Source organism: Phoenix dactylifera, chromosome 13, assembly GCF_009389715.1.
Source record: "Phoenix dactylifera cultivar Barhee BC4 chromosome 13, palm_55x_up_171113_PBpolish2nd_filt_p, whole genome shotgun sequence".
Taxonomy (NCBI): domain Eukaryota; kingdom Viridiplantae; phylum Streptophyta; class Magnoliopsida; order Arecales; family Arecaceae; genus Phoenix; species Phoenix dactylifera.
Window position 1 is genome coordinate 3,436,209 of NC_052404.1, and position 14,578 is coordinate 3,450,786.

The 14,578-nt window shown below is 45.1% G+C and overlaps 1 protein-coding gene across 1 annotated transcript; it reads left to right on the forward strand.

Moving 5' to 3' along the window:
- The first annotated feature begins 7,972 nt into the window (after nucleotides 1–7,972).
- Nucleotides 7,973–9,555, forward strand: LOC103724059 (uncharacterized protein At5g39865). The gene has a single exon (XM_008815207.4). The coding sequence runs from the start codon at nucleotides 8,221–8,223 to the stop codon at nucleotides 9,142–9,144; it is 924 nt and encodes a 307-aa protein (XP_008813429.1). The 5' UTR covers nucleotides 7,973–8,220; the 3' UTR covers nucleotides 9,145–9,555.
- Nucleotides 9,556–14,578: the final 5,023 nt, after the last annotated feature.

Sequence of the window (14,578 nt, forward strand, 5' to 3'; positions counted from 1 at the left end):
CACCCATGGATCCTCCATCACGTCAATGGTCCGGCCATCGCCAGTCAACCACCTGGAATGTGCCTGGGCCATAGGCAAATACCTCCCAACCTCCCGCCACATAAAGGATCTCCTCCGGCTACCCACTACCTGGCCCACTAAGCCTGCTCGACCATATCTCGCTATCATGACCTGACTCCAGAGTCCATGTGGCTCTAGAACAATCTGCACCGCCCGCCTCGCCAGGAGTGCCTCTCGCCTCGCCAGGAGAGACTGTACCCCCAGGCCACCCTCACTCAAAAGCAGGCAAACTCTCTCCCAGGCCACCAGATGCACCCCATGGCCCCTCCCCAAGGAGCCCCACAGGAAGCTACGCATAAGCCGCTCAATCCCCACCAGCACTGTCTTCGACACAACTGTGTGGGCCATAATGTAAACCGGCATGGAGCAGAGCACTGACCTGACCAGCATCAGCCTGCCCATCATAGAGAGCGATGAGGCCCTCCAACCCTCAAGCCTACTCTATACTCTCTGCACCAATGTGGAGCACTCCGCCACCCGCAACCTCCTCCTAGTAATGGGGACTCCAAGATAGTCTAGTGCCCCCTCCTGCTCCTGCATCCCCAATATCACCCTAATCTCCCGTCGCACCCTCCGCTCTGTGCTCGGACTAAAATGTATAGATGACTTTTGGAGATTAATCCTCTGCCCAGACGCCGCACAGTACTCAGTCAGCACTCTCTGGAAGGCTCGGGCATCCCTAGCTCTCGCCCTAGCAAGCAGCAGGCAATCGTCTGCAAACAACAAATGAGAAATGGGGCGAGCGCCAGGGGCTGGACTATAGGCAGCCAACCCCTGGTCCTCGCAAGCTACATGTAGGCAACGAGAAAGTACATCAGAGCAAATAATGAACAGATATAGGGATAGAGGACATCCCTGGCGAAGCCCCATAGTAGCTCGAAAGAAGGGGGATGGCGTACCATTGACCAAGATGGAGAAAGTAGGCCCTTGCACACAGCCAAGGACCCAGTCAATCCAGATCTGATGGAATCCAAAGCTCTCCAATGCACGTCTGAGGAAATCCCAGCGGATCCGGTCATAAGCACGCTCCATATCCAGTTTCACAGCCATCAAATATCGCCTCCTCGAAGCTCGCTGTAAGTCTCCCATCATCTCCTGGGCTAGCAATATATTATCCGATATACTCCTTCCCCCCACAAACGCCCCCTGCTCCATACTAATCATGCTAGGCAACAAAGCCCTCATTCTCCCAACCATGATCTTCGCTACTACTTTGTACAAAGTGGTGCACAAACTAATGGGCCGATAATGACCCGGCTCCGCCGCATCCTGACGCTTCGAGACCAAGGTGATATAAGTGACCTGCCAGGCATCAGCCATCACCGTCCGAGTGAAGTATAACTGCACTGCCTCCACTACTGACCTCCGAATGATACTCCAATACCTCCGAAAAAAGAATGGCGGAAATCCATCCGGACTTGGTGCCTTGTCCTCCCCCAGGGCCCAAACTGCCTCCTGCACTTCTCTATCTGAAACTGGCTGGATTAATGCTTCATTCTCTGACTCCTCAACCCGGACTGCCGGCCTGGGGAGCTGGTTCAACACATAGGGCCCATCTACCTCCGTCCACCTGGATTTGAAAAAATCAAACAACACCTGTCTCACTGCAATGTCCTCCACCACCCGCTGGCCCGCCCCAACCCTCAACGACCGAATCATATTCCTTTACCTTCTAATGACCGTCGATCGATGGAAGAAGCTAGTGTTCCGATCCCCCTCCTTGACCCACTGGATCCTCGACTTCTGCCGCCAAATTGTCTCCTGTTGATGCAGCAAGGAGTGATGTGAAGCCAAGTAGCGTCGCAAGTCCGCCATCTCACCCTCCTCCAACTCCCCACCTCGGTCCTCCCTCCCCTGAAGATCTGCAATCCTGCCCTCCACCTCCTCTAGTCTCCGGAATATGTTACCCACTACCTCCCGGTTCCATCTGCGAAGATGACGCTTGGTGAGCTCCAAACTCCGCGACACTCTCTGCATGGCATCTCCCTGTACTGGCATGCCCCAAGCCTCTCTAACTATTTTCCAAGATTGGGGGTAAGACAACCACAGCTTCTCAAAACGGAAAGGACTATGGTAAATGGAGCTCGAAGCTGTAGAGATCAGAATAGGACAGTGATCTGAGGCAATCCGAGCAAGATGACTAACCTGATAGGAGGGGAACCGCTGAATCCAATCCGGGGAGGCAATGGCCCTGTCAAGCCGCTCCCACACCCTCGGGCGTCCAGACTGATTGTTACACCAAGTGAAGCGCGGTCCAGTGAAGCCAAGATCCACTAAGCCAGCCACATCCAGAAACTCTCGAAACTCCCTCCTGTCCACTGAATCAGAATAGACTCTGCCTCCTCGTTTCTCAGAGGGGCCAAGAATGCAGTTAAAGTCTCCCACCACCATAGTCGGCACCCCCTGGGTCAACAAACATGACAGCTCACCCCAGAGAACTCTCCCAGTACGGTAATCAGTGCTAGCATAGACCCCACACAGGACCCATGGGGATTCATTCGGTTCCGAGATGACCATCACAACCTGCTGCGGGCAATTGCAAAAGACATCTATAGAGGCCACTCCTCGTCTCCACAACATCACAATACCACCAGACAAGCCCTGAGACTCTATTACAAAAGACTCCCAGTCAACGGCCAACCGCCGCATCACCCGGCGCAACCCTTCTCCAGACACTCGTGTTTCACAAATAAAACAAACCTCGGGGCAATGAAGTTGAACTAGTCTCTTGAACGACGTCAAGAATAAAGGCTTGGCCGCCCCCCTACAATTCCAAGCTAGTATTTTCATTTAACACTATGGGATGAAGATGAGGCTCGCCCCTGACTTGGGCTGACCGCACCCTGTAAGGTCCTTGTGTCTTCCCCGGACTCCACCCCACCACCCTGAATCACCGCACGCAACAGGTCCACCACCATCCCGTGGGTTTGAATGGGGGAGCTGGACCCATGACCGGAACTGCTTGGGATGCCTCTCAACACCACCTTCGCTGATGCACCAAGAGAGGGCTCCGCCGGCACCCAAGAGCTTGAGAGGTCCTCCACTTCTCCCGACGCTGGCCTCCCCCCTGTTTGCAGATCCGCGGGCATCACCCCACTCTGCACCGTCGGAACAGGAAGCCCCTCCATCAACTTAACCTCCAGGGACATCCTTGTGGCTGGTGTCATCCCACCGCCTCCTGCCACGGCTGCCCGCGGCTGAGGGACCAGATCCACCACCACCGGATCGCACGCCGTAGATGTGACCTCCGTCGCTGGCTCCACAGCTCCCTCAACTATTGGGCCACCACCAGTCGCCGGCCGGCTGGGGGCCCTCACCGGCGGCAGCGAGGCACTCCGGAAATGCCTCCTTCCTTCCTCCCTCAGTCGGAGCTTCGGATCATCGAAGGAAGACGATGAAGATGACCGACGGATCTGAGTCGGCACGTTCCGTCTCGCCTCCAGTCCCTTGGAAGCCTTGGCCGGGCTGCGAGCCCGCTTCATTGGGCTTGGGCCCTGTCCACGGGCCCGCCCGGAAGCGCTAGCCTGGCCCATTCTCGCCTGGCCTAGTCCATCCTTGGGTAGGCTTGATGATGGGCCAGGATCCAGCCCGACCGCCTCGACTCGCCCGGGTACCACTCGGCCCGCAGCGGACGCCAAGTTCAACCCGGACCCCGGTCCAAGTGTAGTTGACTCAGTGTCCATCACCACACCCGCCGCTACCTTCTCCGGCGACCTCCTCCTTGCCAGCTTGGATGGCTTTTGCCAACCATCCGTGTCCGTGGGCGACTCGGAGAGGGACTTCGCCGCTATAGGGGACCTCGGCCTCGACCCGGAGGCCTCCTGCACCGGCGTATGATCCCCTTTCGACACAGCAGCCTGCTTTCCCTTCGGCTTGCTCCCCTTCGGCTGCCACAGCTTGGATGTAGTCAGCCACGGACCGAAGGGCAGCCGGCTTCCCAGACTGTCCCCCTCCTTCAACTCCGCCCCCGGCTCCTGAGAAAGAGAATCACCCTGTACGCCGGGCATCGCCGGAGTTGTGGAAGGAAACGGGCAAGCACCCTCTCCATGCCCAAGCCTAGCACACCTGTAGCAGAAGCCAGGCAAGTTCTCATAGCGGAACGCCTGCCAGTGAGAATCTGCTCCAACCTGGATGAAGGTCCCTGGCCGGAGCGGTTCGCACACATCCATCTCGACCTTGACGCGGGCAAACCCCAGTTTCCGGCCTTGGTCGGTGACCTTGTCCAGCGCCAGTGGCCGACCCGCCTTCTCCGCAATGCTCCAAATAAGCTCCTTTGTCCAGTATTCCGTCGGCAAGCTCGGGAGCCGTAGCCAAATAACCGCCCGACTCAACCGATTGGCCCCCGGAACGAAGTTAGGCCGCCATCGCTCCATCGCCAGGAGTTGCCCTGCCACCAGCTAGGGTCCGGCCTCCATGGCAGCCTCCCGATCCCTCTCACACCGGAACCGGAAGACAAAAGTCTCTTCCGCCATCATGAAGTCCTCGACATCGTAGTCGAGTTTCCCGACCACCCGCAGCTCCCGGCAGATCCATTCCACCGGAACTCGATGCCCTAGGCTGCGCATAATAACAGCGGTGTCACGCCAAGCCGCCCTAGCCAGCTCCATCTTCTCCGGCGGGATTTCTACCACATCCGTGAACCGCTGTTTCAGGGTTTTCAGCTCCGCGGACGAGATCTGATGGTTGGACCAGGTCGGCGTCTTCGAATGGCCCTTCGCCATATCCGCCCACGACCGGTTCTTCTCGCCCGCTCGCAGCTGTTGCTACACCCCCTTGTCGCCCCTGCCCGCCTCTGTTTTCTCAGGACCAGGTGTCCCACATCCGCCTCTGTTTTCCAACCCCCCCCCCCCCCCCCCCCCCCCCCCCCCCCCCCCCTCCCGCGTCACTCCTTCTCTCACCTCCCTACCCGTCCCTTCGCCAACAGCACTCCTCCTTGACAGTGTCACACCTAAAGAAGAAGGATCTGATTTCAAGGACGTCCAAAATAAATACCTTTAACTTGTATTATTTTCGTCCATATACATCCACCAAACTTAAAGCGAATGCTTTAAGACCTGGCAAGAGGAGAGGCATCTCGTCCAGTTCCTATAAAAAAATAAGATTAGGTCGAGACTTCTAAAGCCATTCATGCAAGAAATAAGAAAAAAGAGGAAAAAAATAATAGGAATAAAAAAAAGAAAAGAAGAAAATAAGAGAAAGAAAGGAAAGAGGGGATATAAAAGAAAAGGAAAGAAGAGAGAGAGAGAAAGGGGAGAAGAAAAAGAAAGACAAGAAAGAAGAAACAAGGAAAAGAAAGAAGATAATGGAAAAAAAGAAATGAAAGAATGATTAAAAGTGAGGAAGAAAATAAGGAGGGAAGAAAGAAAAATAAAGAAAGAAAGAAGAGTATAGAGACGGAGGGCATTTATTGGAGTGCTCGATTGTGATAGCCTGGGATGAAGTGGAATAGTGGAGTTTCTTATTCCATAGGGAGAAACTGAGAACCGGATCTAAAATTTTGCTCATAAATTTATAAAACCACGAGTTACCAACTTAAGATTATATATATATATATAAAAAAGTTGAACTATATGGAAAACAGCCACAATGAGAATAACTAAAGATTCTTATTTTCAAACCACTGGTTACCAACTTAAGATTATAAAAAAAAAAAAAACTTGAGCCATATGGAAAACAGCCACAATGAGAAGAACTAAAGATTCTTATTCTAAGTGGACATCATCCTTAGCATATAGCTCCCAATACCAATAGAGATTATTGGAGCGATCTTGATTGTTCTTTATTTACATGTTAAATTGATAACATATTAAAAATGAAAAATTCAAAATATATCTCCTAAGTATGAAACTACAATCAATGGTGCACTACAAAATGGGAAGGCAATTCATAAAAGAGAATGCAATTCACCTTAAGGCCCTGTTTGGGGGAGCTGTTAGTAGTAGAGCTTTTGGAAGTAGAACTGTTGGAAGTAGAGCGTCTGAAGCAAAGCGTTTATAAAAAGCTGTTTGCTGTTTGGTAGTTACATTTCTAAAGTGCTGTGGTACTTTAACATGTATTTAGTAAACAGATTGAGAAAGTACTTCTGTGTGACAAAATGACCATAAAGGACATCATCAGTATTATACAACAAAGCATAATAAAATATAATATATATTTATACATAAATATATGATATAATATAATATTAATGTAATGTAATATAATATTATTATAATATAGTATTATAATATTATGTATTATAGAATAATAATTTAATATAATATTAAATTATTTAACATAACATATCAATGTATTATGATATAATGTAATATAATATTATATTTATAGTATAATACAATAATAAATATATATAATATTATAATTATTAGTGTAAATTAATTTTTCATCCTTCTAATGACTATTTATCTCTCTAACAAATTTTCTAGCTAGATAATAAAATTGGTTAAATAATTACTAATATTTTTATTTATTTATTTATTTAGATCAGATTATTTGCCACTCACTCATTATTTTTTTTATTTATTTTATTTAGTTATTTATTTATTATTTTATTTCATTGAATTATAGAAGGGTCGTCGGCTATGGGTGGTAGCCGGCATGGTGGCTGCCACCGTGGGCAGCCACGAGCTCCCAAAACAAAAAAAAAAAAAAAAAAAAGAAGAGGAAGAAGGAACAGAGGCGGCAGCGTTGAGAGGAAGAAGAAGATAGAGAAGGAGAGGGAGAGCATGGGTGAGAGAGGAAGAGATGGGATGAGGGTTTTGGGAAAAAAAAGTGAGATTTAAATGGGGGTAATTTGGTCCAAAAAACAGCTTCCCGACAAAGTTGAAAACAACATTTTCGGAAAGCTCCAAATTGGAGCTTCTCCCCAAAAGCTGTTTTCAGCTTCCCGCAAAAGCTGAAACAACTTTTCGAAAATTTTATCAAACACTATTTTTTATCTAAAAGTACTTTTGGAGGGCCAGAAAGTGCTTTTTGGCCCTCCAAAAGCTCCCCCAAACAGGGCCTAAAAATCAAAGGAAAAAGAAAGAACATTGTTATGTTTCCCAAAAATATTCTAGTATTGAATTCCTTGTATGTGCATCATAATGCTGGACTCAGGTATATTTATAAGCATTTCATGGGAAACACATAACATATGGCTTCAATAACATCCATCTTGAACGCATGCCTACAAGAGTTCCAATTAAGATCTCTCTCTATAGTCCTCCCAATACCATTTCCAATGCTTTGCATGTCTAGATTTAGCAATCAGTGAGTCATGTTGAGTTAAGATCATACATTAGAGGTTAATGGCTTTGACATAAACCTAAATCAACCTGCTTGCAGGCTAAGAATGCATGACCCAGAGGGTGACAATTCATGACCAACCTAACAAATCGTGACAATTTATGTTTTCATTTGACTCGAACTAGCTCTATCTAAATAAAACTCTGCTATTACAAAACATCTCAGGTCAAAAGCTTTGATTCATTCAAATCAAAGTAAAAGAGACAAGAAATCCCAGCCCAAAGAGGGTGAGGTCAGGTTCTTAGAACGGGTCAATCTTTTTACTACCCTTATTCATAAGAGCTGCTGAAGAAAATAGTGTTGCCCTGAGGTTTGATACAATACTAATTCTTCGACGAAATACGGGCATACAATTTGGAAATATGTAGAACACAAGTAGATGATAAGTTTTATTTAATACATATTCTTTTTTTGTATCATCATGCATGAACAATGATGCATGCTCTATGGCCCCCCCTAATAAAACTTGGTGTAGCTTAAAAGCTTAGCATGCTTCCTTTCCTTTTCTTGCCCCCTCCGCCATTTATTCTGTTTCAATTAAATTAATACGCCACAAGCTACCTCAAATCCCAGCGTAAAGCTGACGCAACCGCGTCGCCTCTCTTTCTTCATTCGGCCGCGCTCCCCCCCCTTCTCTCTGTTTCTAACTACTTCCTTCTTCGCGGAAAACGCCGAGTCCGCATCTCTCAGTCTCCTTCCCTTCCAAAGCACACATTCCACGTTCCATTTACGGCAACCCCACTCCCTCCCTCCCTCCCTCCAAACCGAGGATTAAATTCGTATTAACACTAAAACGGTATTAAAACGAGCTAAAATAATCCAAAAAAATCCGCCGCAAAAACCAACTAAAAAGCACCCCACCGGTCCCCTTCTATGGGCTGTGCCTCCTCTCGCGATCGCTGCATCGCCTTCTCTCCAACGCCGCCGCCGCCTCCTCTCTCTCTTCCTCAGCCTCCGCCGCCGCCTCCGCCTCCACCGCCGGCGCTTTTGTTAGGGAGAACCCCCACTCTCTCCTCTCCTATCGTGGTCCATCACGCATCCCTCCACCAGGGGGACTCCACCCACCTCGTCTCTCTCACCTCCACCACCTACGGTTCCCTCAAAACCCTAGACGATCCCGATCCCTCCCTCTCCGTGGCCTTCGCCTCCCCCACTGCTGTTATCAACGCCTGGGACCTCATGGATGGCCTCGACGACCTCGCCGCCTCCGCCTCCGCCGCCAAGAAGCCCTACCTCCTCCCCCGATCCCTCACCTACCACCACCATCATCGCCCGATCAAGGCTAAGGACGAGCATCCCGCTGTCAAACCCCTCTGGAAGCACCTCGCCGACGAGCCCAAGCGCCCCAAGGTCGTCCTCTTCTCCACCTCCCTCCGTGGCATCCGCCGGACCCACGAGGACTGCTGCACCGTCCGCGCCATACTTCGCGGCTTCCGCGTCGCCGTCGACGAGCGGGACGTTTCCATGGACGCCGCCTACCGGCGGGAGCTGCAGGCGCTGCTGGGAAAGGGTCGGCCTTTCTCGCTCCCCCAGGTGTTCGTTGGCGGGCGGTGCCTTGGCGGCGCGGAGGAAATCCGGCAGCTCCACGAGGCCGGGGAGCTGGGGCGGCTTCTCGAAGGGGTCGCCGCGCAGGATCCTGCGTTCGTGTGCAGCGGCTGCGGCGGAGTTCGGTTCGTTCCGTGCACCAATTGCAGCGGCAGCCGCAAGGTGTTCGTCGAGGTGGACGGGAGGATGCGTCGCTGCGAGGAGTGCAACGAGAATGGATTGGTACGCTGCCCTAACTGCTGTTCTTGCTGATGCTCCCGCATGAAAGAAAATGGAAAAATCGTTCCTGAAATTAGATATGAAGAAATGAGAAGGAAGGAGAACGAAAAAAGATTATTTTTTGTAATTTTCTTTCTTCTTTTTGGGCCAATTTGGATGCATTTTAATTGCAGTTGATTGATTCTTGAAGGGGGTGGGAATCAATTGAGATGTGTATGGAAGTAGTGCTTTTCTTGGTATATAAGAAATGTGGGCTATAAATGAAGGGATTATTGGTAACGGGGATTGTTGGATACTTGGTACCTGTGAAGGGGGGAACATCCGGGTTCTTGTCTGTATGCTTGTAATAATGGAAATAAAATTGTTTGTATAAAACTACGGCAATCAATTCGTCTATGTAAATAGGAAGCATGGGTTGCTTACTTTTATTAGTGTATTTTGGAAGAACTGCGGTTGTTTGCTCTAATCTTGGCACATGGAAGCTGTGATTTGTTTTCCAGTTTAGTTACCAGATGAACGATCTACTTCATGTTATAGGATTAGTTTTTCTTGTTTCTTTGGTATGGAACTGTTCATGGATCTTCTTTTTGGGCTAATACTAATGATTAGCTTCTGTCAATATCTTAGTGTGCCCAAGCTGGTTCGTATTAAGCAAATCAGAACAGTGCTGGAAAGCCCTTTTTCTTTGGGTATACCTACACATGCATAGGCCTATGATTTGAGCTATGCATGCATGCCTGAAAATATTTATGTATGTAGGATCGGTTTGGGGCATTTTTATTTCACAGGAACTGGTCAGGATCAGATAGGGAATGGGTTTATTAGGGGATCATGATGTAAGCCGTATGGTGTGCAAACTGAATACGTTAAAAGATAGTAATAGCCTCTTAGGTAGTGGAGGGAGGTTGCTTTTAGGGAGTTAGGGGAGAACTGTCAAGTCAGGCATTTTGGAGCTGATTCATGATATCAATTGAAAGCAAGAGGATAATGATATGAAGGTTTTCAGAATAAGAAGCATCTAAAGCATTATTTTTAAGAAACTGGATAGGTGCTATAGGCTATAAGAATGTAATGTAACTGCTGGAGTGCTTCTCAAAATGGGAATAGAAAAATAAATTTAATTACATATTGAGGACTGAAGCCAGTAGAAGTGTTTAAAGGAGCAATGAATAGAATGTTAGAAACCCAAGAAACTCTTCACAAATTTTTTGGAGGTGAGAAGTGATGTGGCCGAAACTGACTGGTTTAGAGTCAGGGCAACCATATTGCCTCTCTCAATTCTAAATGATTATTGTGAATGTTCTAATGGGTATTTTCAAATAATTATACCAATACAGTCTAGAGAGGATTCTAGTAACACGCCTCTCACTCCTAAGAAAGAAGCTACCCAGAAACTCAAGACTATGGTGGTTTGTCAAATAAGGTGCATAAGATCATATAGTAATCTTTTGGCCCAAGGACTGAAGGGGGATCTTGGTTTATTGTAATTGTGAATGGAGATTAACTTTTGCTTGCATATAAATGTATTATGCACGTCATACTTGCAAAGAGCAACATTGCTAAGAAAGTTGAGTGCAGAAATGGTTATTGTATCTTTTTGTGGGATTTCTTGTCTTCTTTTGTATAGCTTGGAGGCACTTTGTGCTTTAAAATAACCTATTATGTCACAGATGTCACTTGTTAAGGTCTTAGCATTGTTGCTGGCTAGGATGAAGTAGAGGTGACCTAGGCAAGCTGCCCTCTGTGGTAAAAGAGGGCTGGTGGGAGACTTTTTGAGGTTTTTAGTCTAACCTATGCAGGTATCAGATCCATATAATCTTAAAGAAAGTCTTGTTATGAACCCATACCCAAGTGTCATATCCATGCCCATATCAATGTGTCCTATGTGGATACCACTAGGCAAATCAAGAGGTCCTGGTAACATGGATTCTAAGGCCTTTGGCAGCCCAATTTGTATGTAGGTATGTGCTGTTTCTGGGAGGAGCATATCAAATATTTTAGTTTTGGAGTTGTGGTAAAAGTTGAATCCTACCTTTGAGTAGAGTAGCTTGTGGCTGTCTTTGCATGAAAAGGGTGAAACTGGACATAAAGATTCAGTTGTCTTGTCAGAACAGCTTAGGTGTTCTTTCCTCATCATCCTTGCAAATTCACTAAGATATGCTATTCTGTTCTTTATGCATCTGATCATCTTTTCTTAGTGACTCAATGCTTGGTTTATTTCATGGAATTGGCTTCTCTGAACAATGATAAGCGCGAATGCTGGAATTTCTTTTCATGTGGATGGTAGAGTTGAGACCTATATCCCCCATGCATTATTATCATTATTGAATGTCTATTGCCTGTGTCCCCTGATTGGTATTGATATGGTCTTTAGATATGTTCAGCTGGGGAATTGGCCCTTCTTTTGACTTCCTCCTACTTTGTCGATTTAGTGTTGCTGATGGCCACTTACTCTTCTGATATCTAGTTTGATCTTCTTTTGTTTCTTTTTGTAATCTTTGTTCTTTTTGGATTATGATGGACTTAGAAAGCTTTTTAAGTTAGAATTTTGGTCCATTTTTCTTTATCTCAAACACTCGCACCTGATTTCATCTTAAGTCTGTTGCAATCATCCTTGCTTATAGGTTTTCTAATTTGATTGATGTATCCATGGACTTGTGGTGGTTTTAATTTATTTGGTAAGACATTTTGATGTTCTACATGTGATGGTTCAGTTGAGACTTACTTTTTGACTTAGATTTTGTTGATTGCTTATTAACCTTAATTAGTAAGGTTAGCTGCAGCTTTATGTTCTCGGTCATTGGCAACATCCTGAAGTTATCCTTATCTTTGCATGGTTTTGGTTTGTGTCTTCTATATCCTTCTGCTTCCATATACCTTGAGATGACGCTGTGTCAATTACTTGACATATATAAATATGAATAGAATTCGTTCTTTCTCTTAATTATTTAGGAGTTGAAATGGACTTTATGTTAGTAAGCATATTTTTGATGTGTTTTTTGGCATCACAAGTTTACATGCATTTTCTTTTGGGAAACTGTTGAGCAGCTATATATGCATATACTCGAAAAGAGCTGGTCCCTATCATCTAGAAGTTGTTAGAGAAGAGTGGATTTTTCAGAGAGGTGCATGAGCTTCTAGTCTATGTCTATTTATTTTATATAATGTTGCTATTCGGATAGATGGAGCTTTACCATTGTAGTCTCTGGATTGTTTGATATCGCATTATGCAGGAGTGACAATTGCTTTTTTTTTTGTCTATTTTTTTCTGTGAGTTTATTTGTTCATGTAATTGGGAGCAGTGCTTATTTCAGTGTTTATGCCAGTGAGATAAAGTTGTGACATGATCTCAAGGTTCTACATCTTATTGCGGAAATGTGCATTGGTTCTTGCTTTTGTTTATACCTTGTGCCTTTGCTATGGATGAAAGCCTTCTTTTCTCAGCCAGAAAAGGCCTATTCTTTTTTTGACACGATAACAGGTTGGTTTGACATACATATGAGTGGAAGTGTAAGATTAGCACATCAACTTTTTGGTTCCAGTGCCTCATCAAAAGGGGGAAAAGAAAAAACTTTGTGGCTCCAATGGTACCCTGACTCGTGTTTTTTTTTTTTGATAGAATTTTGCATTTATAACCTTCAAAAAGTGTATGCATGTGTGTATATATATATCTATACACTCCCCTCTAGAAACATTCGAACTTATATGTATGAACCTCTGAAATGTGAAATAGACACAAATACATGCACACTAAATGACATCACATTAAAAAGAATGATGCTACAACATTATTCTACCTTTTTATCTCTCTGGAATTTTTTATATATTGTTTTCATAAAATGCTAATTAATTCCCTTCTTTCCTAGTTTAAGAGCCTTAGTTTTTCAAGAGTCACATAGTCTCCCCTCTTAGCTGAGCCTAACCAAATTCCAACACTTTATTGCCTCCCTTCATCTTATATAATTGAATCAAAGCCATACCCTCTGAAAATTTGCCATGTTCTCTGTACCAGTTCATCCATGAACTCTTTTTTCATTACATATCTTTTTAACTATGCACTGCTCCAACCTTATAACCCTAAGAGAGGCCTTGAACCCTTCTACATGTCATCTACTCTCATTCCCTTTAGGTAAACCTAAGCTAAAAGTCACCATTCTATCATCTCCCCTAATCATGCATAATCTAATCCTCCTCCATTTAATTCAGTTTCAAATTTCCCCCCTCTAGCTAAGACTTTCACAATTAGTGAGCCTACCTTATGAAATTCTCCGCGTTTAATCCCCTTTTATTCATGAAGCCTGGGCAATTCTTCCGAGCAATAGAAGCCTGGGCAATTCTTCCCAGCAATAGAAGCCATATAAGGCATAGGAGTCCATAATAAGAGCTTAAGTACGGCTATTCATTTTTCATGAAAAGAAATCAATAGGTATATTTTTTTTATCTTTTTTAAAGAGATTATTTGATGAAAATTAAAAGTGAAACGAAGATGTGCCAAGCTTTTGGATGGCAAAAAATTTTCACGAAGCTTGCTCAAATAATGGGGATGAGATATATTGAATAGGGTTTTCTTTCTTTTTTTCCCTTTTTAACAACTAAAAAAAATTACCTGGATTTGTGATTTGCATCTATACTAGTAATTCTGCAAATTCTCTGTGCTGCAGAACTTTAAAAAATTTGATTAATCTCTTCAAAAGACAATTGCATTTCAGTTAACTCTCTTTGGATGCAAAGCATTGTCCTTTGCCTGGGATAATCATTGGCCATGCTCATGAGAGTGATGTTTATCTTGTCATATTACACCTGAAGAAATATAGGTTGCATATATTGGAGGTGAATTATTACCGATCCTCAACATTAATCCATTAGGACAACTAGTTTGTGAGCTGAAGAACTGAAGTTTTCACCGTGGTAGATTTACTTTTTGAGAAAGAAGAGGAAGAGGGGAAATAAAAGAATGGCAAAGGGGGCCTATTCTTTTCTCTTTGGTAGGGATTCGGTTCAAGTGATATACAAGTAGCTTTGTAGTGTGATTGGTGCCTTGTCATTTGAGTTGGATGAATGATGAGAAATGTTCATAAAATATTTTTCGGATTCATAGGATCTGGTGGCCCATCGTCTTCGTGTGAGTGCATTTCCTTCTCTCTCTATTTTAGGTGGAGGGTGGAAAATGGTAGAGAAGTGTGATTGATTAAGTGGTTCAAAAGGTGTTTCTGTTCTTTATTTGTTTTGGATAAGTGAATGAAAGCATGCGTTCCTAACCAAGCAAAGTCTTGATAGCACGGTTGATATCCATACAATGGTTACGACCTGAAACTGATATCTACAGCAGAACATTATATTGAGCTTTTATTAGGCCATCGATCGTCCAGAATTTTCTGTAAAAAATTATTTTATTTATTTGCAGGTCACCGTATGGTAATTAAGGTGCCGAAAAACTGTTAAAATAGCTGTCATTTACAGTCATGCT

Excerpts from the sequence above, each read along its gene's own strand:
- LOC103724059 (XM_008815207.4), top strand. The coding sequence starts at position 8,221 with ATGGGCTGTGCCTCCTCTCGCGATCGCTGCATCGCCTTCTCTCCAACG.